At 39.6% G+C, this 27539-nt stretch overlaps 1 protein-coding gene across 1 annotated transcript in view; it reads right to left on the bottom strand.

Moving 5' to 3' along the window:
* PHEX (phosphate regulating endopeptidase homolog X-linked) overlaps positions 1 to 27539 on the bottom strand; it is a 222302-nt gene that overhangs the window by 42727 nt on the left and 152036 nt on the right. Inside the window, exon 15 of the mRNA XM_032286120.1 lies at positions 11635 to 11693. Within this exon, the coding sequence (XP_032142011.1) occupies positions 11635 to 11693 (59 nt within the window). The remainder of the gene's footprint in view (positions 1 to 11634; positions 11694 to 27539) is intronic.

The following is a 27539-nucleotide window of genomic DNA, read 5'->3' as shown; positions in this document are numbered from 1 at the left end:
GGTGGCAAGCGCCTGTAGTCCCAGCTACTCAGGAGGCTGAGGCAGGGGAATCACTTGAACCTGGGAGGCGGAGGTTGTAGTGAGCCAAGATCGGGCCATTGCACTCCAGCCTGGGTGACAGAGTGAGACTCCATCCCACTCCATGCTGCAAAAAAGAAAAAAAGTTGTAGCAGGTGTTCCACAACCTTGCTAAGTGCATCATCTGTCAGTTTTGCAAACTATTCGAAGTTTGTTCATGACTTAACTTCAGCTAACTTAACGAAAGTTTGTAAATTTCAGTGTAAATTTTGGAAAGCAAACATTTTGAGGGAGTATATCTAAATACCCTTTTTAAACTAGCTTATGTAATAACCCCTCGTCTACTCTTCCATAAGCTAAAGACCCAAGGAGATCACAGGCTTAGCCAAAAGTCTTACAAAGAACAGCACTCTTAGAAGAGGCAATAATGAACTGCTCAATGCCATCACCCTTTTGGGCATGAAATCAGCAGGACATAGGAACCATCTAACCTTCTCACCCTCACCTCCTGGCTGCCCTACATTCTACAGCATCTTGTTTCCATACCAGAATAGAAACAATCCCCCAACTAGTGAAAGAGCGGCATAGGTGAGGAGATGATATAATAATAACACATTTATATCATACTTTTTTTTTTTTTTTTTTTTTTTTGAGTCGGAGTTTCACTCTTGTTACCCAGGCTGGAGTGCAATGGCGCGATCTCGGCTCACCGCAACCTCCGCCTCCTGGGTTCAGGCAATTCTCCTGCCTCAGCCTCCTGAGTAGCTGGGATTACAGGCACGCGCCACCAGGCCCAGCTGATTTTTTTTTTGTATTTTTAATAGAGACGGGGTTTCACCATGTTGACCAGGATGGTCTCGATCTCTTGACTTTGTGATCCACCCGCCTCAGCCTCCCAAAGTGCTGGGATTACAGGCGTGAGCCACCGCGCCCGGCCTATATCATACATTTAAACTTTTCAGAGTGTGTTCATGTATATCAGCTCATGGCTTGCTTATTTATTTATTTATTTATTTGAGACAGAGTCTCGCTCTGTCACTCAGACTAGGGTACAGTGGCGCAATCTCAGCTCACTGCAACCCCCGCCTCCCATGTTCAAGTGATTCTGGTGCCTCAGCCTCCCGAGCAGCTGGGACTACAGGCACCAGCCACCATGCTCAGCTAATTTTTGTATTTTTAGTAGAGACAGGGTTTCCCCATGTTGGCCAGGCTGCTCTTGAACTCCTGGCCTCAAGTGATCCGCCCACCTTGGTCTCCCAGATTGCTGGGATTACAGGTGTGAGCCACTGCACCCAGCCTATCACATGACTGTAATTCTCACAGTGTAGTGTGAAAATAAACAGGATGCAATCAGATAAGCTGGGTTATACTCCGAGCTCTGCAATTTGCTAGTGCAGTCTTTGACAAGTTACTTCACCTGTCTGAGCTTCAGTTTCCTTTTTCTGTAAAATGAGCCCATAATACCAAGTTTATAGAACTCTTGTGAAGATTAGAGATAACATACATTAAAATACCTGGCATAAAATGCTTGGCACATTAATGGTTCCTCAGCAAAAGGTAGCTGCAAAGAACAATTATAATCTCCATTTGATGGAAGTCCTTTAAAGCCTTGGTGGAAAAGTTAGAAAATTACAGTACTCCCCCCCTTGTCCTTGGGGAATATGTTCCAAGACCCCTGGTGGACACCTGAAACCTCAGATAGTACCAAACTAATACACGCACATGCATGCAATGCACAAATTTCTTTTTCCTCTACAGGTTCAAGTATAGAAGATTTGTTCTTACTGTAGATTTTAGCAATCTCAATATATGACTTTCTTTTTTTATTTCCTTAAGTGGAGAACTTTCACCTTAGCACAGAAAGGAAGCTTTTCTTTGGCATACCTGAATTGCCAGCATCACTGCACTTTTGCTTTGGGGCCATTATTAAGTAACATAGAGTTACTTGAGCACAAGCACTGTGACAGTTGATCTGATAACTGAGACAGCTACTAAGTGACTAACAGGCAAGTAGCGTATACAGTGTAGATACACTGGACAAAGAGATGATTCATGTCCCAGGCGGGACAGAGCTAGACAGCAAGAGATTCATCATGCTACTCAGAATGCCACACATTTTAAAAGTTAGAAATTGTTTACTTCTGGCATTTTCCACTGAATATTTTCAGACCTTGGTTGCCCATGGGTAGCTGAAACAATGAAAAGCAAAACCATGAATAAGGGAGGACCACTGTGCTATCTGTATTATCTCTATGCAGTTATAAGAGAATGATCTCCTGGGATTTGATTTATCCACTTCCTACTCCTCCTCACACTTGTCACTGCCTAAGTTTAGGCCCTCCCCATCCTTCTCTTGAGCCATTTGCAAAACTCAACTGGTCTTAGTGGCTGCAATCTGTCCCTTTCCAGGCCATGATCTTTCATACTAGGATTAAGGAAGCGGATATGGTTTGTCTGTGTCCCCACCCAAATCTCATCTTGAATTGTAGCTCTCGTAATTACCACATGTTGTGGGAGGGACCCAGTGGGAGATAATTAAACCATGGCTGCAGGTTCCCATACTGTTCTCATGATAGTGAATACATCTCACAAGATATGATGGTTTCATAAAGTAGAGTTCCCCTGCACACACTGTCTTGCCTGCCACCATGTAAGACATGCCTTTGCTCCCCCTTCACCTTTCACCATGATTGTGATGCCTTCCCAGCCATGTGGAACTGTGAGTCCATTAAATCTCTTTCCTTTATAAATTACCCAATCTCAGGTAAGTTTTTATTAGCAGCCTGAAAACAGACTAATACAGAAATTAAAACTTAAATTATTTGCCTCCTCCCATAAAAACTATACTAGCTCCCTCTGGCCTGTTCTTGGACATGACCCACAAAGCCCTCCTTCCACGTATCATCTCCCATCATTCCCTTTGCTCTCTCTTCCACCAGTGCAAGCTGTCCCACAGCAATTGTGGCCATCTCATAGTCTGTTCTTGTGCTATGTTCTGCCATATCTGCTGCCTTTGCACCAAACAGTGCTTCTTCCTGCATGCCCTAACCCTCAAAGCCTTCTCTGCCCAGAAAAATTTCTTTTTCTTTTCAAAGTCCACTCAAACATCACTTTCATTGGGAATCCAATCTTGACTCCACTAGGTTTAATTAATCCTCCACTGTGGCTCCCAGAATGCACTGCAGACCCTTCTGTTGCACACTCAACATGATGTCCTCTAAATGACCTGGTAACAAGTCTCTCTCTTCCAACTCCTCAAAAGCAAGGACTAATAGCTAATATTTATTGAGTGCCTACTATGAACCATACTCTATGCCAAGCATTATATGTATGTAATAGTAGTCACCATCCTATAGGGTTGTTGTGAAGATTAAATGATATTATATATATATATATATATATATAAAAAATATATATTTTATATAATTTTTATATATTATACATAACATATATACATTAATAGCATATGCATAATTTATAATAAACTATAAATATATATTAGATATAATTTATATATTATAGTAACATATATTAGATATTATATAATCTCTATTAGATTATATATATTAGATAACATTAGATATTATATATATAATATCATTTAATCATCACAACAACCCTATAGGATGGTTACTACTATTATCTCCATTTTACAGATAATTAAACTGAGACTTAAAGATGTTAAGTAACTTGCCCAAGGGTGCAAGTTATTAGTGGCCAAGCCAGGACTCAAAATCAAACTGTCATACTTCAGAGCTCACACCCTTAACCACTACACCACACAATGTTATGTTATATACCCTCCTACCAAACTCAGTTAGTACCCTGGCATGCTATAATAGTTCTATTAGTTACCTCTTGCTGTATAATAAATCATCCCCAGACATAGTTGCTATCTCCCCATTTCTCTGGGTCAGGCATTTGGAAACAGCTTATTTGAGTGGTTCTGTATCAGAGTGTCTTGTGAGGTTGCAGCCAAGATGTCAGCCTGGACCACAGTCACCTGAAGGCTTGGCTGCACTGGGGAATCTATTTCCAAGATGGTGCACTCACATGGTGCTCCTAATGGGCAGGAGGCCTCAGTTCCTTCACATGTGGACTTGTGAGCTGCCTGAGTGCACTCACAGTGTGGTGGCTGGCTTCCTCCAGAGTGAACAATCAATAAAACAAAACCCACAATGTGTTTATGACCCAGCCTCAGAAGTCCTAGTCTAGAATTTCCATAGCATCCTATTAGTTACAGTGATAAGCCTTACTCAGTGTGGGAGGGAACTAGACAGAGGCATGAATAGCAGAAAGTGAGAATCACTGGGGCCTTATCAAGTGAATAAGTGGAAAAAAATAGAAGAATTGGTCTGAGTATCAGGATCTCTTTTAGGTAATGAGAAATTTGGATGAGGTGACCACTTAAGTTTCTTTCTAGCTCTAAAACAATGGAAGACTATTCCCAAATTCTATATATTAGCCTTATTTTCCCATGTCCCCAAGTGGAACATCAAATGAATTCAAAGGTTTAATTTCAATAAATTCCAAGAGAAGCCTCAGGTGAGTATTTGCTACCTTAGCTTTTAATTTATGGTTTTTTACTTTATGGTTTCAGGCAGAGCCAATGAAGTATTAGAAATTCTCCCAGTTTGAAACACCATTATTTTCTTAACAGCAAAACAAATCTATGTTTGATTTCCAGATTAATTCCACAATTCAACGTCAACATAAGCCCAGCCTCTGGACAAAGGCTTATCTTCTTTAGCAGAATATCTGTGATTAAACTGAGGAAACAAAATCCCTTGTGTATAACAGCAAAGATAATAAAATCACTGGTTTTAGCCCTTAGGCCATGCTTGTTTTCAAGCCAAGATTTTATCTGTTTAAAATACTTCTTTAATTCGATTTGAGATGTATGAAAATAAGAACTAAATACTTAAATGAGGTACTTTTCAAATATGCTTTGATACTGAACACTTAAATTGAATTTTATTCTAAAGACCAATCCATGTAAGTAGAAATGAAAACGGAATGTGAGCTATTCACTCTTCCCACCACTACCGCTACCTGAATAGATCCAAAGAACCATGGAAGCTGAGTGAGAACTCTCCTCAATGGCACACTTGAGCCCATTTGCTCAAAGCACTCTACTCTAGGGGTTGGCAAACTGCAGTCTTGCCACCTGTTTTGTAAATAAAGTTTTACTGGAACACACCCAGGCTTATTGGTTTATGAATTATCTATGACTGCCATGACAAAGTTGAGAAATTGCAACAAAGACAGTATGGCTTGCAAAGCCAAAAATATTGCTATCTGGCAATACACAGAAAAAGTTTGCCAATCCCTGGTCTACCCCTCTAGAGACTTAGCCTGAGGCAAGCTATTATTAGCTCAAGATGTCCATGCATACTATATGCTATTCCAAATATTTTTATGGAGAAAAGGAGGGGTGTTCCTATTTATTTTAAGGTGTTACTTAACATAAAGAGATAAAATTTTTCTTGTTGTTAAAGACAGGATGTTGCTCTGTCACCCAGGATGGAGTACAGTGGCATAATCATAGCTCACTGCAGCCTCAAACCCCTGGGCTCAAGCAATCCTCCCACTTTAGCCTCCAGAGTAGCTGGGACTACACGCGCACACCACCACACCTGGCTAATTCTTTGTTGTTTGTTTTTGTAGACACAGGGTCTTCCTATATCGCCCAGGCTGGTCTCGAACTCCTGAGTTCAAGAGATCCTCCCACCTTGGCCTCCCAAAATGCTGGGATTACAAGCATGAGCCATTATACCCACCCAGACACGAATCTTGATAGAACACAGTGAGTTTTTACTCTTGTATCACCTGTGTAACCATCTCTCAGATCAAGATAAAGAATATGTCACAGGCCCCGTGTCAGTCAATACCCCAACAAAGGTAACCATTATTTTAACTTCTATCGTAGAGATTTCTGCCTGTTCCTGAACTTTATACACATGAAACAGAACAGTATTTGGTCTTATACCTGGCTTCTATTACTCAGCATTTACTCAGTGGCACACATACATATTATAATGTGGAGTCGTTCATTTTTTCATGGTTGTGTAAGATTCAATCATTTACCTCTTCTTCTGTTGGGCATAAAAATCTGCTTATTTTATTGGGAGTGGAATTTCTGGGTAATAGGAGATATCAGCAAACTGTCAAACTCTTTTCCAAATTGGTTGTCCTTTATTCAAAAATATTGTTTTAATATATAAATCTCTCTCTCTCTCTTTTTTTTTTTTTTTTTTTTTTTGGAGACAGAATCTTACTCTGTCACCCAGGCTGCAGTTGCACAATCTCAGCTCACTGCAACCTCCACCTTTTGGGTTCAAGTGATTCTCCTGCCTCAGCCTCCCCAGTAGCTAGGATTACAGGTACCTGCTACCATGCCTGCCTAATTTTTATATTTTTCGCAGAGATGAGGTTTCACCATGTTGGCCAGGCTGGTCTCGAACTCCCAACCTCAGCCGATCCACCTGCCTCTGCCTCCCAAAGTGCTGGGATTACAGGCGTAAGCCACCACGCCCACTCTAAAATCTCTTGAGGGCAGAAGTTTAAAATAATTCCCCCTGCCAATCTTTATATTTTGCTGTTTGTGCTGTGACACAATGGTTATCACAGGGATTCCTGGCATGCCAGGTTTAAATATACAAGCCCTGAGCCTGGCAATGTGCCGGCACTTTACAAATTCATATCATTAAATCGTCCCCTAAAACCCTAGGGCTAGATAGCCTCATGTGGCAGACAGGACAAAGTTGTCTGGAAGGATAAAAACCTCAACTCAGGCCATAAAAACTAGATCTCCGATCCATGTGCTTACCTTGCCCCTCTGGGAAGCAGTGAGGTCAGCGTCACAGTTATCACAAAGTTAGGGTTAGGCACCAGTCATCACAGATCCTTGTTTTCCTCTTTAACCACCTTGTTAATTCAAATATAATTAAATTCTATGACAGCTACTGAGTATAACTCCTTACACAGCAGATTTAAATCATTATAATTTCACACTATGCCCCATGCCTGGAGACGTTGCTACCCAGCTTGACAAGGGAAGAAACATAAGAAGCTATAACCACCCTGTAAAAATCTAACATTGAAAGATGGCCACAAATCACAGGGTTCCACACAAAGGCATGGATTTGAAAGAAATAAAAAAACTACAGGTTTTTCTATTTTCTGCTCAAATCTCTATTGTGTGCAGAAGCAGATTTAAGTGGCATAAATCAGAAAATGATAATGGGAACTGAATGAAATTGTCATAAATCACGTTACTAAGTATAGTTACATCTTAGATGTAAAACCCAATTAAACAGATGGCCACATGCTGTCAGAATCAGCCCCTAATCAATAAAGATGTTCATTTTAGAGAATCACCTCAATTTTTCACTTCTTCAGTGAAGCAAAAAGAAGGCAGTTGTAGGGTGGGGGAAGTCCCAGGAAACCCAGTGGGGAAATGTGCAAGAAGAAACTTCACCTGTCTTAATTTTTAGTCCAGATAATCAGAAAGGAGTGAAAAAAAAAAGTCACCCAAAGGATTCCTTGTCATCTTGCCTGGGAATGTAATTTACAATGAGAGCAAGCAGTGGTCATTAGGAAAACAGAAACAGCTTGAATCTCTTAATTAAAATACTGTTTCAAATTGTTCATTTTTAAAACCCCTCTGCCCATAAGCTTTCACAAAACCACTGCGTTACCCTGAAATGGCTTCTTCCGCAGTAAACCTCTGATACGATTAGCCCTTCCCAGACAAGAAGAAGGCAAGCAGGGGTGAACCCTGGAGATGGAACTATTATTAGACACACTTGAGTCCCCCAAGGAGAAGTAAGCCTTCACTGACATTTTAAAGTGAATGTAGAAACAATGGCTTTTCTTGCATAAGAGCTGATCTCTTACACTCACTAGACTGGTGAAAATTAAGTCTACCGATGCCGAGAGTTGATAAAAATGAGGAAAAACAGAAACACTTCTGGACTTTAGAACACTAGCTTTGGAAAACATCTGATGTTATCTGGTAGATAACTTCTTCCTACCAGCCAAGAATTCCACTCCTGAGTGTATATTCTCAGATACTTGTTTCAAGAAATATTCACAGGAATATGCAGAGCAGCACTGTTCATAAGCAAAAGCCTGGCTGCGGGGACACATAGGTCAGACAATAGAAAAATAAACAATCTGGGGGTACAGTCATGAAATGAAATATTATACAGCAGTGAACATGAAAACAACCTACCACCACATGCTACATGGGCGAATCCTAAAAACATGTTGACTGAAAAAACACAGTTAAGATTGTATACAGTAAGATGCCATTTTTATTATACTAAGAAACAAGTAAAAATAAACAACATGTTGTTTAGGGATACCTATATAAATAAAGTTTTATTTTTAAAAAATCAACACTCAAATCACAAGAGTGTTACCTCTGTGGTGAGAGGGAGGGATGGTTCCCGATTGGGTGAGGGCCTCATAGGCACACTGATTTTGTCATGTTTTCATAAATTCTTTATAACTTACATGTGCCAAAATGCTACATATGTTCTTTCACATGTAGCAAATATTAGACAATGTTTTTAGGTGAATAAACAATTTCTATTACCCAATATTCTAAATGTTATTATAATTAATAATATATTAAATTAATTGTTGTAAGTATTACTTATAATTAATAACTCACATATCATAAGTTCCCATATAAGATATGCAACTTAGTTTTCAAGTTGGCATTTAGGACCTTAAGAAAGCAATGATACTTTCATGATAATGAATATTTATATAGTAAGAAGTGACATTCAAAATATTTAACAACTTACTTGGTTATGTAAATTAATGTATAAATAAAAAATTCCCACCATCTGCTTGTCTTCCTCCTTTCTGTTCATTTCTGTTGGGCAGAGACTGCCATTCCTAATAGTGGCCACACGAGGGCGGCTCTAAGAAGATGCGCCAGTTGGTAGTGAGCAGCCACAGCCTTCGGGCTGTCCCGTCTGCCCAGAGTCCTATAGGAACAACAGCTAGTATGGAGGACCCATGACAGACTGGCCAACTGGCCAGAGGGAAGGCAGGATGCCTCACTGAGAAGGTCGTCTGGCCTTTGAATAAAGATTTGAAGGAAATGGGAGCATAAACCTGGCAGGTCACTTGGGGAAGTTTTCCAAGAGAAAGCGAACCCCAGGTATAAACCCGTCAAGAGCAGCGCATGTCAGATGTGCTCTACAAACACAAAGGAGGCCAGCGTGGCTGGAATAGGAGGAGGAAGGAAGGGGGAAAGCAGTAGGAGGCACAGGCAGAAAGATCACAAGCCTCAAGGCCATTATAAATAATTTGGCTCGGCCAGGCACAGTGGTTCAAGCCTGTAATCCCAGCACTTTGGGAAGCCAAGGTGGGCAGATCACCTGAGGTTGGGAGTTCGAGACTAGCCTGACCAACATGGTGAAACCCCGTCTCTACTAAAAATACAAAATTAGCCAGGTGTGGGGGCACATGCCTGTAATCCCAGGTACTCGGGAGGCTGAGGCAGGAGAATTGCTTGAACCTGGGAGGCAGAGCTTGCGGTGAGCCAAGATCAGGCCATTGCACTCCAGCCTGGGCAACAAGAGTGAAACTCCATCTCAAAAACAAAATGGCTCTTCCTTTGAGTGAGACGGGATGCAAAAGAGTGACACAACGTGATTGTAAAACATCTTAAAATCGCTACAATATATTTAGAATAGACTGAAGGTGGGTAAAACAAAAGCAGGGAGGCCAATGAGGAGGCTATTATCATAATCCAGGTGGGAAATGGTGGCGGTATGAACAAGGGTGGTAAATTCCATCCCCTGCATTCAACACTGTAGAAATGTGATCAAAACCATGAGGTTAGATGTTATTACCAAGCAAGTGAGCAAAGATGGAGAGAAGAGAACAGAAAAGGTGCAAGGACTGAGCCTTGGGGCATGCCACCATCAAGAGATATGGGAGATGAGGAGGAACCAGTAGGAATTTGAGCAGGAGTGGCCTACCCTCCCCAAGACAAGCCACCACTCACCGGAATTTGGTGTTTGTCATTCTCATGAATGTTTTTACACTTCAACTACAAATGGATGGGCCTCCAAAACAACGTATAGAACTGTTCTACATGATTTTCAACTTCATTCATATAGTATCATACTTGATATATTTTTCCAAGGTGTTTTTTTCTGCCCAACCTAATACTTGTGAAATTCATCCATTTTAATATATGTTGCTCATTTTTCACTGCTGTATTGTATTCCTTTGTGGGAATATGCTACATTTGATTCATCTTCCTGCAGAGGAACAGGTAGGTTATTTTGTTTTTTCTACTATTATAAATAATACTATTATGAGCATTTTCACATGGGCCTCTTTATGCCTTGGGCAAGAGTTTTCTAGGGCAGCTGTTCCCAAACTGTAGCATATATTACAATCACCTGCAGTTTTTATTGCAACAGATTTCTGAGCTCCACCACCAAAGTGTGATCAATAGATCTAAGGTGGGGCCTGAGAATTTGCATTTCTAACAAGATCCCCCATGATGCTATTACTGCAGGTTCAATGACCACATTTCAAGAATCACAGCACTAGAGCACATTCCAGGAGCACAGATGATGGTCATAGGTATGCATGCACATCTTCAGCTTTTCGAGATAGTGTCAAATTGCTCTACAAAGTGGATGAGCCAATCTATGTTTTCACCAGCAGTGAGTATGTGTCCTTATTGCCAAGGCTGGATGCTGTCAGACTTTCAATTTATGCTAATCAGATCTTAATAATTTTTAAGGCCAGGTGCAGTGGCTCATGCCTATAATCCCAACATTTTGGAAGGCCAAGGTTGGAAGATCACTTGAAGCCAGGAGTTTGAGACCAGCCTGGCCAACATGGCAAAACCCCATCTCTACTAACAATACAATACAATAAAAAAACTTAGTTAGCTGGGCATGGTGGTGCACACCTATAGTCCCAGCTACTAAGGAGACTGAGGCACGAGAATCACTTGAACCAGGGAGGCAGAGGTTGCAGTGAGCCAGGATCACACCACTGAACTCCTGCCTGGGTGACAGAGGGAGACTCTGTCTTGAAAAAATAATAAAAATAATAAAGTTTTAAATTTATCATGGCATTTTTAATTGCATGTACCTGATACATATAAGTAGAAAACCTCAAGACATAACATACTAGCATTAATAAGAATATTTCCAAGCTTCTTTCTTACACACAGATGGTCCTCTTAAGTTCTACAACCCGCTCAGTTACCTGCTGTTTTCCCCACCAATCCTACGAATGAACAAAATGGTGTGGACAAAATCAGTAAGGCCATTGTGAGAGGAAAGTGGAAGCTTGTTCCTTTTCATGACAAATTTCATTATGGTTTAATTTACTGTAGTTGATTTTTTTTAAATCAATGGTGACATAAAACTTTAAAAAAAAAAAAAAACTAGTAAGCTGAACAGAGTGAGGAAAATTTAGCATATAGGTAGGAAAACAACCTTCCTTCACCAGCATACCCTGTCACTTTTGGGGGAAATACAGAATGCTTTACCCTCCATCATAGTCACGGAAGAGTTCCTTCCATTTTATACCACATTACCAAGGAGGCAAGGAGCCAGTACTCACGGATCTGGTTGGTGGATGCGCTGTAGAAGGCATTGACAGTCGTGGGATTTGTAAACCACCTGTGGAAAAAGAAACAAATGCCAGAGAGTAATCATCATTACACAGGCAGGAGGGAAGCAGAGACAAACACAGCATGGCTGGGTTTATTAGCAGATAACCATGGAACAATGGGAAGGCTGCACATGAGGGGAAATTATTCCCTCAGTTTAGGGTTACTGTACTGCTCAATGAACAATCTCATTCTAAATTGAACATGGCTCAGTGAAAATGTATTAACATACCCAGTTATTTATTGTTACTAACTTCACAGAAAAAAAGTCAGCACACCAGTGCTTTTGAAAAAGTTTTAATGAGAAATTCTAAAACCTAAAGGGCTCGCCCTACAAAAGGGAAACACAGCAATTATGTATTTTCCAGGCCCTATTCAATGAGGCGATTGGACAACGGTGTTTCTACGCTGCATCGCCTCTCACCTGTCCATCAAAAAGTTTTGGATTGGTGACAACACAGAGGTCCATTTAAAGAAAGATGAATAAAGTCCAACTATGCTACCCAGAGGGTCTGCCTCCTCCAGTGGAAAGTGTACTGCCTCTATCACTAACTAGCTGAGTTGTGTGGGAAGAGTCATCTACCTTCCTGGGGTTTGGTTTTAGCTATAAAATTAAGGCACTGCATTAGGACATCTTAAGGATATTTTCTATCTAACAGGAGTCTACATCCAAATCTTAAATGCACAATAGTTTACTTGGATCAGCAGTCAGCAAATTTTTCTCTGTAAAGAGTAAGATCATAAATATTTCAGGCTTTGCAGGTAAAGAGGTAAAATCAAGGATATTATATAGGTACTTAAGAGCAAAGTGTCCATTAATTTTATTGATGAAATTTTAAAAATATAATTGTGATCAAGTCCAATCATTTCTCTTTTTTTTTTTCTTTTAGAGACAGGGTTTCGGTATGTTGGCCAGGCTGGTCTCGAACTCCTAACCTCAAGTGATCCACCCACCTCGGCCTCCCAAAGTTCTGGGATTACAGCCGTGAGCCACTGCACCCAGCTGAGTACAGTGATTTCTAATACAGGCCTATTAATGAGAATAATGAAATTATTTTGGGGTGAGATAACATTTTGCTTAATTGGGGTTCAAAATTATGCTTCTCCAATTTGGATGTTCCTCTAAAAACTAAAACTAGAGCTACCATATGATCCAGAATCCCACTGCTGGGTATATACCCAAAGGGAAGAAAATAATTAAAGAGATATCTGCATTCCCATGTTTGTTGCAACACTGGTCACAATAGCCAAGATGTGAAGGCAACCTAAGTGTCCATCAACAGATGCATAAAGACAATGTGGTACTTATACACAATGCAGTACTCTTCGCCATAAAAAGAATGAGGTTCTGTCATTTCCAACAACATGGATGGAACTAGAGGTCATTCTGTTAAGTGAAATAAGCCAGGCACAGAAAAACAAACATTGCATGTTCTCACATATTTGTGGGATCTAAAAATCAAAACAATTGAACTCATGGAGGTAGAGAGTAGAAGGGTGGTTACCAGAGGCTTGGAAGGGCAGTAGGGGAATGGGGGAGAAGAGGGAATGGGAAATGGGTACAAAAAATATATAGTTAGAAGGAATGAATAAGACCTAGTATTTGATAGCACAACAGGGTGACTATAGTCAATAATTAAATTGTACATTTTGAAATAACTAAAATAGTGTAAGTGGGTTGTTTGTAACACAAAGGACAAATGCTTGACAGGATGGATGCTCCCATCTTCCATGATGTAATGATTATGCAGGCCTGAATCAAAATATTTCATGTACCCCATAAATATTTACAACTACGTACCCACAAAAATTATTTTAATTAAAAAACAAAAACAAAAAACAAAACGAAGTTAGTGCTTCACCATCATCAAACCAATTGCAAACATTTATCTCTAAAACTCATTCTTAGTTCATGGCCCATATAAAAACAGGCAGCAGGTGACATTGAGCCCACAGGCCATTGTGGCCAACCCCTGACTACTTAGATGGTTGTGAGTTTCAGTAACTGCTTGTTATGAATAAAATCAAGCAATTCATCTTAAGCGAACCTGCTAAAAATAAACTCTTAAGTCCAGCAGTGGCACGCAAATATAGTTCCAGTTACTTGGGAGGCTGAGGCAAGAGGACTGAGCCCAGAAGTTCGAGTCCAACCTGGGCAACATAGTGAGACTCTGTCTCAAAAAAAAAAAAAAAAAAAAAAGGAAAGAAAGAAAAACAAGCTTGTATAAATCCCTTTCTAGAACAATTGCTTTACTCATTTATGTCTAACAGGGTAATTATGTCAGACTAACAAATTAATTTATATCAGGTTAATATGAAACTGATAGGAAACGCAATTGTTAATACTAGTTGGTAAACTCATACCTTCTCCCCAACCATAAAGAAGTCTATGAATATGTCATTCTGTTATCATCATTAGTATTAACTAACACTCATTGAGCACTTACTATATACTAAGCACATTCTATTCATCACTTTTTCCCCACAGCAACATTGGAATTATAAGCCCATTTCACAGATGAGGATAATGAGACTTAGGAGCATTATGTACTTGTACAAGGTCTGGTCTGCCTAACTTTAAACTAGTTCTCCTAAGCATTATATTATACTGACATTATTACTGGAAATCAAGAAAGAGCACCTCCTGTCTTTTCAAAACTGAAACCTAGACATATTTACATAAAATGCATATTCTTTTCCTTCAAATTTAGGGTATTTCAATGAAGCCCCAGTGTTTAACATAAACTTGCTGGTTGGCCTAGTTTCCTGAGGAAACAAGTGAGGGGAAAGCACCTCTATTGACCTAACTTTGCTGCCTGTAGTAGGTAGAATGATGGCTAAGTCCTAATCCCTGGATCCTATGAATATGTTACATTACATAGTAAGAAGGACTTTGCAGGTATGATTAAGCTTAAGGACCTTAAAATAGAGAGATTATCCTGGAATATTCAGGTAGGCTCAATCTAATCACAAGCCCTTCAAAGCAGACAACCTTGTTTGGCTGGAATCAGAGAGATGCAACAGAGGAGGAAGTCGGAGCAGATACTGCAGAGCAGGAAGTCAGGGCAAGTCCAGGGTGAGAAGGATTTGACATGCTGCTGGTTCTAAGATGCAGGTGCAATGTGTGAAGACTGGATAAAGGCCTCTGAGAGCAAAGACTGGCCTCCAGGCGACAGACAGCGAGGAAGTAAAGACCTTAGCCCTACAACCAGAGAGAACTGGATTCTGCCAACAACCTGAATTCTCTTGGAAGGGGATTCTTCCCAGAGTCTCCCCATAAAAGCCCAGCCAGCTGACACTCTAATTTTAGCCTTATGAAAACCAAAGCAGAGAAAACACCAAGCTATCCTTGATTTCTGACATACAGAACTGTGAGACAATAAATCTGTGTTGTTTTAAGCTGCTAAGTTTGTAGGAGTTTGTTACATAGCAACAAGAAACTAGTATACTACCCAAAGAACCCAAAATTTGTAGGTCAAGAGGGGAAAATCCAGGTGCCTTGGCTACTAAATAACATTGGACTTAATCATAACATATACAAAAGATAATGTGTATTCCTAGAGCTTGCCCCTTCTCTTTCTGTCCTTCCCAACTCCCCTCTCTTTAAAATAACAAACTTTTAAAACATTCAGGTAAGGGCCATGCAGGGAAAAGGTTCCTAACTGCTGGTAGACAAAGGTAGACAAATCAAACCAATCAAACAACCAATCTCTGAAACTAGACCTTAATGGGGCTTCTGAAGCTTCAGCAAGAATAACTAAAACATCTTATTTCAGACACATGATCTTACCATTCCTGACCTCCTAGGGCTCTTACTGACTGTAGGGCATGTTTGGAGCCTTAATAATACCCAGCGCTAATATGAAGCAGCTGCACCAGTAGATCCCACCAGTTGTTGATGCTGTTATTTCTTCTCTTTGCTCAGGGCCCGTGCCAAAACAGCTGTTAAACATTTTGTGTATCTCCCTTATTACATCCAAGCTTATTATATATTTAGTTTTACTATTCTCTAATGTAAGGCTACATGTGCTAGTTTTAATATGTATTTGCAAACTTTTTTACACTCCTCCCATTAAGAGATGGAATCTAAATTCCTCTCCCCCGATTATGGGTTAGCCTTAACAACTCACTTCTAAAGAATAACATGCAGCAGAAATGATGATGTGACTTCCAAGGCTAGGTAATTAAAGGTGATACAACCTCCCCCTGATGCATAAAAGCACACCCTTTCTCCCTCCCTCTCTCTTTCTCAGGAAAGCTGCTCTTTGAAGTTTCTTTATCAATCAACATGCTGTAAAAAAAACCCAACATACATGAAGAGGACGTATGTAGATATTCTAGTCAACAGTATCAACCACTAGACATGTAAGAGAGGTAGTCTTCCATATGACTCCAGCCTCAGCCACTATCTGACTGTAACTATATGAAAGACTACAAATGGCCAGGTGCAGTGGCTCATACCTGTAATCCCAGCATTCTGGGAGGCTGAGGTGGGCAGATCACTTGAAGTCAGGAGTTCAAAACCAGCCTGGTCAATAGGGTGAAACTCCATCTCTACTAAAACTACAAAAATTAGCCAAGTGTGGTGGTGGGCACCTATAATCTCAGCTACTAAGGAGGCTGAGATAGGAGAATCGCTTGAACCTGGAAGATGGAGGTTGCAGTGAGCAGAGATCATGCCAATGCACTCCAGCCTATGTGACAGCACGACTCTGTCTCAAAAAAAAAGAAAGAAAAGAAAGACCCCACACAAGAACCATGCAACTGAGCCTAGTGACCCCCAGAACAATGAGAGATAAAAATAAATAATTACTGTTGTTTCAGTACTCTAAATTTGGGGGAAGTTTGTCACACAGCAATAGAAAAATGGAATGCTAAAAAGCTGGCTATCCACAGACTAAGTCCAACCCAATAGGCTGAATCTTCCCAGGAAACTGTTTTGCTTGCCCAACACAATGGCTTAACAAATTATAGAATTGGAATTCCTTTAAGTGGTGTGTGTCGTTAGTTTTCCACAGTCCCCACCACTCCCTGCTATTTACACCCATGTAGGTCAACCATTTGTTACCCGACTGGCCCCTGAAGGCATCTGAGTTTGCATAACTTATCTCCCAACAAGATTTTAAGTTGCTTATGGGCTTTGACTGTTGTCCAAATTGCATGTGCTGAGCAGAAGATCACTAAATCCATTTAAATGAATTTATTGCTATGTATACATCCACTTGAATCAACAGAGAATATCATTCAAGTGCTTTAAATTCTTCATACTATGTCTTTAGGGTGTTTCTGCAGTCTGCGTTTGAGAAGGGATTTAGTGGATAAGGTAGGAAGAGATCTCACAGAAAATTAAAATCCCAAAATAATGGGGATGAAATTATACTGGAGAATGAGATACATAAAAGGAATATAATACCAAAATAGAATACTCTAAAGGAAAAAACATTGGTACCCCTATTTCTTTGGACCATATAAAATAGATATACATCAGCGTAAACTTTTACATTTTTCTTATCAACTCTTACAGATAGTCTAGGGTATATGGAATGGAAAAGCCATAGTATATTTATTACTTTCTTAATAATATCCTGCAGATTATATCACTCCCATTCCATGCTATAGATAATGCTTCTGCAAACAAAAGCTCTGGGCAGGAACATAATTTATAAAGACATTTAATGTATTTTTACATATTTTTTAAAAGATAGGGAATTCAGACATGTTTGGTCACAGTAGAATGAGAGTGAATTAGTTGTGAAGCTGGCTTAAAATAATTTCTGTCAAAGAAGGTGATCCTGAGGGAAAGAAATTACTTTCAACTCAAGCCGACCAGTAAGTAAATCCTCTATTTTTAGGCAAGCTGATGAAGTGACAATTCTGTGAACCAAACCCTAAATATGTACCTTCGGGGATGACCACCCAATTAATTTCATTCTTGCTGACATTTCCCATCGCCTTAGAAACTTCTTAATGCACATTAGTGCAACTAAAATGGATTCCATGAGAATGAAAGATAAAGGGTATTTATCTCCTATACCCACAAAGAAGCAAAATGTTATTTCAGGGCTTTGTGAAAAATAAAATCATGATGTGCTCTTCAAAGTAAACTAGTGTACTGGAGCTACTCCAGAATCATCCCCACTCGATTAACTCATGAATTCTCAGACCTAAAAGATGTCAATTAAAGCCAATGAGTATCACGAGGCTAAAATTCTCTACAATGCCTGAAAAGGACAAGCCAGATGTTTCCTTTAAAAAAAAAAGAAAAGGAATTGACTCATATCACTTTACTATGCAAAGAAGACCTTAAATTTCTAAATGTTATTTCCCTGAAATAGACATGTAGTCTGAGAAAACAAGAATTACAAGCATCACACTGATTTTCATTTCTGGAGAACTTTCCCTAGAAATTAACCAATGTAATACCCTTGTTAAAGAGGTATTTGTTTTTCAATGACAGAGAAGAAAACTATACAAATTTCAGTTTGCCTAAGCCCACAATGCCAGTATATTTTTAAGGCATGAATAAAATATTAGAAATAGTTAAGACTATTAGAATGTGACAGTAAATCAGTATCCTAGGATGATGTTAAAGATAACACATTTAGGAGTTTTTCAATTACTAACCCAGGCCTTCCTACACACCTAAATGAATAATGACGGACTGGGCGCGGCGGCTCATGCTTGTAATCCCAGCACTCTGGGAGGCCGAGGCGGGCGGATCACGAGGTCAAGAGATGGAGACCATCCTGGTCAACATGGTGAAATCCCGTCTCTACTAAAAATACAAAAATTAGCCGGGTGTGGTGGCACTCGCCTGTGGTCCCAGCTACTCGGGAGGTTGAGGCGGGAGAATCACTTGAACTCAGGAGGCGGAGGTTGCAGTGAGCCGAGATTGTGCCACTGCACTCCAGCCTGGCGACAGAGCAAGACTCCGTCTCAAAAAAAAAAAAAAGAATAATGACATTTTGAAATCAAAGAATTAGACTGGCTAGATTGCCAATATACAGGAGCCTCTGAGAAGACCCTGAAAATTCACCAAAAACCTGGTGAAACCCTGAATTTTCCACAGATTTCTTTAAAAAAAAAAAAAAAGAGTTGAATTGATCTGAAGCAAATATTAAATATTAAAGATTACATAGATCTGTGACTACCATATTATATGTAGATGGTCATAGGGATACTGGAAATTATTTGCCAAAGTCATCAGATTTGAGTCACTGGATTTAAGAAGCTTAAATCTAAAAATATTGAATAATGTAGATTGGGAATGAAATAGGATAGGTGGACTGAGAAATAATGTGATAAGAGGACAGAACCAAAGACAGCGGAGCAAATGGCTTTCAGCCATTATCTATCATTTTTCAAAACAGTTCTAAAACCTTCTGCTTTTTTCCTTTTTGCCTTTGACTGGAGTCATGAATAGGTAGGGGAGAGATTAAGCTTTAGGCCTACCCCTTAAAGTTGATAACCTCCAGTGATTTTTGCAGGTGCATATTACAGGAAGGTTTCAAGGGCAAAGAGCAGGGATGGTCAGATGGAAACCTAAGAGGGAGAAGTGGTCATCACCACTTAAGCCAAGGGAAAGCACAGGGATCCAGAGTTTCTAGAAGCCAGGACCAGAACAGGGACTTGAAAGGGAGAGTGGCAAGAGACTAGAGAACATAAAAAGAGCCAGTCAAAGTTCTAGAAATCAGAATACTAGCCAAGGTTAAAAAGCGGACCATGAAAAAATCTGTAACCAATAGAAGCCAGGCTTGCAGGTATAACGGGTTGACAAATCATTTCTGCAAAACTCAAGTATAAAATTGGACAAAATTGTCAACAAACAACCATTTTAGGAATCTGGGAAATGATCAAAGAGAAGCAATAAATTAAACAAAATTTAATATTTAAAAACCGCTAGGGCTTGGCAGTAAGTAGAGCAGGCTACGGCCTTTTTGCCTGAGACGACTTCTGTCCCTCCTAGCTCAGTGAGACCTTAGTTTTATCAGGAAAAGACTGGCTGGAAGATCAGCAACTTTGCTGCCCCAGTGGGCGGACTTAACTGGGGGTGGGAGTGAAAAGCCACAGCTTTGTCAGATAAAAATGGCCAACATAGAGGATGAAGTAGAGCAAGAAGGCTGAATAGAAACCTCTGGCAAGTATCATCCCTGCAGGAACACCAAATTGAACAACTAGCCACATTTAAAAAAAGCACCTTCATAAGAACCAAAATCCAGGTGAACAATCAGAACACTGGTTTTAACATCACATCAAGGAAAGAGGCACTAAAGAGGGTAGGAAAGGCAGTCTCGAACTGCTTGTGCCAGCCTTCCCTCATTCCCCGGCAGCAGCCACATGGCCACAGAGAGGAAACCCTGTGTTCTTGTGGGAAGGAGAGTACAGTGATTGTGGGGCTTTGCACTGGAACTCCTTGCTGTCCTATCACAGTGGAAAGAAACATGGGGCAGAACTCAGCCAGCACCCATTGAGGGAGCACTTACAGCAGCCCTAGCCAGAGGCAAATCAGCCATCTCAACAGCTGGAGCCCCTGTTCTGGCTAGCCCCACCACTGTAAGCTAACGCTCTTCAGGGTCCTACATAAACTTAAAAGGCAATCTAGGCCACAAGGTCTGTAACTCCTGAGCAAGTCCTGGTGCTATGCTGGACTTGGAACCAGTAGACTTGGGGTGCATGCAACCTAGTGAGATACCAGCCAGAGAAGCAAAGGGAGTGACTGTGTAACCCCTCCCCCAACCCCAAACAGCACAGTTTGCAACTCTGGAACGCACTCCTTCCTTCTGCTTGAAGACAGGAGAGGGGAGAGTAAAGAGGACTTGGTCTTGAAACTTGGATGCCAGATCAGCCACAGTAGGACAGGGCCCTGGGCAGAGTCCTGAGGCCCCCATTCCTGGTACTAGCTCCTGGACAACATTTCTAGACACACCTTAGACCAGAAAGAAACTCACTGCTTTGAAGGGAGGGACCCAGTGCTGTAAGATGTCATCACCTCCCTGACTTAAGAGCCCTTGAGCACTGAATAATCAGCAGTGGTAGCCAGGTAGCACTTGCCGTGGGCCTTAGGTAAGACTCAGAGCTGTGCTATCTCACGTGCAGCCCAGCACATTCCCAGCTATGGTGGCTACAAGGATTCCTTCTGCTTCAGGAAAGGAAAAGGAAGAGTAAAGGGGACTTGTCTTATAGCATGGGTGCCAGCTTGGCCACAATGGGGTAGAGCAACAAGTGGGATTTTGGGGACCCCAGTTCCAGGCCTTGGCTCCTGGACAGTGGCTCTTCTGGACCTGCCCTGGGTAAGAGGGGAGACCACTGGCCTAACGGGAGAGACCCAGGCCCAAGAGCGTTCACCCAACTGAAAAGCCCTTGCATCTTGAGTGAACATCAGTGGCAGCCAGGCAGGACTTGCCATGGGCGTGGGGTAGTGGTGGCCATGGAGGGAGACTCCTCTGCTTGAGGGAAGGGGATGGAAGAGTAGGAAGGACCTTGTCTTGTGGCTTGGGTGCCAGCTGAGCTGCAGGAGAATAGAACACCAGGTAGATTCCTAAGGTTCCTGACACCAGGCGCTGGCTCCAGGATGGTATCTCTGGACCTGCTCAAGACTGGGCTAACTCACACCCTGATTGCAAGGATGCACGCCTGGATGGATTTCCCACTTGCTTATTTTAGAGCCCTTGGCCCTTGAGTTAATACAGGCAGTAGCCAGGTCAGTGGTCACCACAGACTTTGGGTGAGAACCAGTGCTATGCTGGCTCTAAGGATGACCAAGCACAGTCCCAGTAGTGACAGCCACAGGGGTGCTTGTGTTGCCCCTCTCCCAGCTCCAAGCAGCTCAGAACAGAGAGAGACAGACTCCATTTGTTTGGCGGAAAGTAAGGGAAGAGAACAAGAGTCTCTGCCTGGTAATCCAGGGAATTCTCCAGAAACTTACCTAAGAAAGACCACCAAGGCAGTACCTATGCAAGTCTGCCAAAGCCACATTACTGGGCTTAGGATGCCTCCTGATACAGACATCATTGCAGTAATGAAAGATTTAGATCACAATACCCAAGTCCCACTGAATACATGGAAAGCCTTCAAAGAAGGATGAGTACTAACAAGTCCAGATTGCAAAGACTAAAACAAATACCTAACTCTTCAATGCCCAGACCCCACAAACATCCACAAGCATTGACACCATCCAGGAAAACATCACCTCACCAAATGAGCTAAGTAGGGCGCCAGTGACCAACTACAGAGAGACAGAGATATGTGACTTTTCAGACAGAGAATTCAAAATAGTGTTTTGCAGAAACTCAACAAAACTTGCGGTAACAGAGAAGGAATTCAGAATCTTATCAGATAAGTTTAATGAACATATTTAAATAATTAAAAAGAAGCAAGCAGAATATCTGAAGCTGAAACATGTACCTGACACTGAAAAAATGCATCTGAATATCTTTTTTTTTTTCTTTTTTTTAATTTTTTTTTTTTTTAAGACGGGGTTTCACCATGTTGGTCAGGCTGGTCTTGAACTGCTGACCTCAGGTTATCCACTCGCCTTGGCCTCCAAAGTGCTTTGATTACAGGTGTGAGCCACCATGCCCGGCCAGCATCCGAATCTCTTAACAGCAGAATTGATCAAGCAGCAGAAAAAATTAGTGAGCTTGAAGACAGGCTATTTGAAAATACACAGTCTGAAGAGAAAAAAAAAAAAGAATAAGAAAGAATAAAGCACATCTGCAAGATCTAGAAAATAGCCTCAAAGGGCAAATGTAAGAATTACTGAACTTTGAAGGGCGAGGGAGGGAGAGAGAGAGCGAGCCCGCACGTGCAGTAGAAAGTTTATTCAAAGGAAAAATAACAGAAAACTTCCCAAACCTAGAGAAAGATATCAATATTCAAACACAAGAAGGTTATAGAACACCAAGCAGATTTGACCCAAAGAAGACTACCTCAAGGCATTTAATAATCAAACTCCCAAAAGGCAAGGATAAAGAAAGGATCCTACGAGCAGCAAGAGAAAAGAAATAAAATACAATGGAGCTCCAATACATCTGGCAGCACACTTCTCAGTGGAAACACTACAGGTGAGGAGAAACTAGTATGACACATTAAAAGTGCTGAAGGAAAGAAACTTTTATCCTAGAATAGTACATACAGCAAAAAGTATCCTTCAAAAACAAAGGAGAAATAAAGACTTTTCCAGACAAATAAAATCTGAGGAAATTTCAAAACCCAACTTGTCCTACAAGAAATGCTAAAGGGAGTTCTTCAATCCGAAAGAAAAGGATGTTAATGAGCAATATGAAACATTTGAAGGTACAAAACTCACTGGTAATGGTAAGTACACAGAAAAACACAGAGTATTATCTGCTGTAATTGTGGTATAGAAACTACGCATATCCTGAGTAGAAAGACTTAAAGCTGAACCTATAAAAAGTAATAACTACAAAAACTTGTCAAGATATAGACAGTATGAATAGATAGAAACAACCAAAAGTCAAAAAGCAGGTGCATGAAGTCAATGTATAGAGTTGTTGCTAGTTTTTTCTTTGCCTGCTTGTTAGTTTGTTTATGCAATCAGTGTTGTCATCAGTTTAAAATAATAGGTTATGTTATTTGCAACATTCATGGTAACCTCAAGTCAAAAAACATACAACAGGTACACACAAGATGAAAAGCAAGAAATTAAAACATGCCACCAGAGAAAATCACCTTCACTAAAAGGAAGACAGGAAAGAAGGAAGAGAAGACAACAAAACAACCAGAAAACAATTAGAAAATGGCAGAAGTAAGTCCTTACTTATCAATAATAGCACTAAATGTGAATAAACTAAACCCTCCAATCAAAAGACATAGAATGGATGAATGGGTTAAAAGAATAAGACACACTGATCTGCTGCCTACAAGAAATACACTTCGCCTACAAACACACATATAGACTGAAAATAAAGGACAGAAAAAGATATTCCATGCCAATGGAAACCAAAAAAGAGCAGGAACTGCTATACTTATATTAAACGAAATGGATTTCAAGACAAAGACTATATATAAAAAGAGAAAAAGAAGATAATTATATAAGATAATTGACAAAGGGGTCAATTCAGCAAGAGGATATAATAATTTCAAATATTTATGTACCCAACAGTGAAGCACCCAGATATACAAAAGAAATATCAGAGCTGAAGAGAGAAAGATATCTTACTACAATAATAGCTGGAGATTTCAACACTCCATTTTCAGCGCTGGACAGATCTTCCAGACAGAAAACCAACAAAGAAACATTGGATTTCACTGGCACTATAAACCAAATGAATCTAATAGATATTTACAAAACATTTCATCCAATGACTAAAGAACACCCATTCTTCTCCTCAGCACATGGATCATTCTCAAAGATAGACCATATGTTAGGCCACAAAACAAGTCCTAATTTTTTTTAATTGAAATTATATCAAGTATCTGTTCTGACCACAATGGAATAAAACTACAAATCAGTAACAAGGTATTTGGGAAACTGTACAAACACATGGAAATTAAACAATATGCTCCTGAATGATGAGTGGGACAAGAAAGAAACTAACAAGGAATTTTAACATTTCTTGAAACAAATGAAAATGGAAACACAACATACCAAAACCTATGGGATACAGTGAAAGCAATACCAAGAGGAAGGTTTACAGCAATAAGTGCCTACATCAAAAAGTAGAAAAACATCAAATAAAGAATAAATCTTAAAGAACTAGAAAACAAAGAGTTAATTAAACCCAAAATGAGTACAACAAAATAAGGAACAAAGCAGAAATAAATAAAATTGAATGAAAAATGACAATATGAAACATTAACAAAACAAAAAGTGGTTTTAAGATAAAATCAACAAATCTTAAGCCAGACTAAGAAAAAAAGAGAGAAGACCCAAATAAATAAAATCAAATATGAAAAGGGAGATATTACAAATAACACCGTAGAAATTTGAAAGATTGTTAGAGGCTGCTATGAGCAACTATATGCCAATAAATTGGAAAACACAGAAGAAATGGATAAATTCCCAGATGGATGCAACCTACCAAGACTGAACTGTGAAGAAATTGAAAACCTGAATAGATCAATAACAAGTAGTGAGATTGAGGCCATCATAAAAAGTCTCCCAGAAAAAAAAAAATCCCTGGAACCCAATAGCTTTACCTCTGAAATCTACCAAACATTTAAAGAAGAACTAATACCAATACTACTCAAACTATTCAAAAAATATAGAGAAGGGAATACTTCGAAACTCATTCTACGAGGCCAGTATTAACCTGATACCAAAACAAAGCAAAGACACAGCCAAAAAAAAAAAAAAGAAAAAGAAAAAGAAAAGAAAAGAAAATTAAAGGCTAATATTCCCTGATGAACACTGATGCAAAAATTCTCAACAAAGTACCAGTAAAGTGAATTCAATAACACATTAAAAAAAATCATTTATCATGACTAAGTAGAATTTATTCCAGGGATGTAAGAATGGCTCGGCATACACAAATCAATCAATGTGATACATCGTACCAACAGAATGAAGGACAAAAAACATATGATCATTTAAATTGATGCTAAAAAGCATTTAATAAAATTCAACAATAAAATTTATCATTTTAAGATAAAAACCCTCAAAAAACCGGGTATAGAGGGAATATGCCTCAACATAATAGCCATATATGACAGAGCCACAGCTAGTATCACACTGAATGGGGGGAAAACTGAAAGCCTTTCCTCTAAGATCTAGACAAGGATGCCTAGTTTTACCACTATTATTCAACATAGTACTAGAAGTCCTAGCTAGAGCAATCAGACAACAGAAAGAAAGGGCATCCCATAAAAATGGATGAGTTCATTTCCTTTGCCGGGACATGGATGAATCTGGAAAACATCATTCTCAGCAAACTGACGTAAGAACAGAAAACCCAACACAGCATGTTCTCACTCATAGGCAGGTGTTGAACAATAAGAACACATGGACACAGGGAGGGGAGCGTCACACAACGGGGTCTGTTGTGAGGTGGGGGGCTTGGGGAGGGATAGCAGGGGATGGGGAGATTGGGGAGGGATAACATTGGGAGAAATACCTAATGTAGGGGACAGGGGGATAGAGGCAACAAACCCCCATGGCAAGTGTATACCTATTTAACAATCCTGCTAGATCTGCACATGTACCCCAGAAATTAAAGTATAATATATATTTTTTTAAAAAAAGAAATAAAGGGCATCAAAATTAGAAACAAAGAAGCCAAATTACCTTTCTTTGTAGACAATATGATCTTATATTTGGAAAAACCTGAAGACTGCACCAAAAAACTATTAAAATGATAAACAAATTGAGTAAAGTTGCAGGATACAAAGTCAACACAAAATTCAGTAGCATTTCTATATTCCAACAGAAAGCAATCTGTAAAAGAAGTAAAGAAAATAATCTCATTTACAATAGCTACAAATAAAATACCTAGGAATAAACAACCAAAGAAGCAGAAGATCTCTACAATGAAAACTATCGACACTGATGCAAGAAATTGAAGAAGACACAAAAAAGTAAAGATATTCCATGTTAATGGATCAGAAGAATCAACACTGTGAAAATGTTCATACTACCCAAAGCAATCTATAGATTCACTGCGGTCCCCATCAAAATATCAATGACATTCTTCACAGAAATAGAAAAAAAATCCTAAAATTTATATGGAACCAAAAGAGATCCAGAATAGCCCATGTTATCCTGAGCAAAAACAATAAAACTGAAGGAGTCACATCACTTGACTTCAGATTACACTACAGAGCTATAGTAACCAAAACAGAACGATATTGACATAAAAACAGACACATAGACACAAAGATCTGAACAGACATTTCTCAAATGAAGACATACAAATGGCAGGCAGGTATTTGAAAAGGTACACAACATCAATGATTATCAGAGAAATGCAAATCAAAAATTACAGTGAGATATCATCTTACTCCAGTTAAAATGGCTTTTACTCAAAAGAGGCAAAAACAAATTCTGGTGAGGTTGTTGAGAAAAGAGAACCCTCATACTCTGTTCATGCGAATGTAAATTAATACAACCACTATGGAGAAGAGTTTGGAGGTTCCTCAAACAACTAAAAACAGAGCTACCTTACAGTCCAGCAATCCCACTGCCGGGTATATACGTAAAAGAAAGAAAATCAGTACATCAAAGAGACATCTGGACTCCCATGTTTATTGCAGAACTGTTCATAATAGCCAAGATTTGGAAACAACCTGTGTGTTCATCAACAGACAAATGGATAAAGAAAATGTGGTACATATGTATAATGGAGTATTATTAAGCCATAAAAAAATAATGAAATCCTGTCATTTACAACAACATGGATGAAACTAGAAGATATTAAGTGAAATAAGCCAGGCACAGAAAGAGAAACCTCACATGTTCTCACTTATTTGTGGGAGCTAAAAATTAAAACAACTGAACTCATGGAGATAGAGAGTAGAATGGGGCTATGAAAGGTACTGGGTCAAGGTAAGTGGGGATGGTTAATGAGTACAAAAATATAGATAGAATGAATAATATCTAGTATTTGATAGCATAACAGGGTGACTAGAGTCCATAATTTATTACAGATTTAAAAATAACTAAAAGTGTATAATTGGATTGTTTGTAACATAAAGAAAGGACAAATGCTTGAGACTACAGATACCCCATTGACCCTGATGTGATTATTACACATTCTGTGCCTGTGTTGAAATATCTTATGTACCTCGTAAATATATACACCTACTATGTACCCACAAAATATTTTTTAAAATTTTTGAATGGCTAACTTAATAGAAAACTAATGAGGAAAACCCAGTCAGAAATTTAAAAGAGAGATCC

Source organism: Sapajus apella, unplaced genomic scaffold, assembly GCF_009761245.1.
Source record: "Sapajus apella isolate SASKATOON/1434 unplaced genomic scaffold, GSC_monkey_1.0 scaffold17, whole genome shotgun sequence".
Lineage (NCBI taxonomy): Eukaryota > Metazoa > Chordata > Mammalia > Primates > Cebidae > Sapajus > Sapajus apella.
This window is presented reverse-complemented; position numbering and strand designations above follow the sequence as displayed.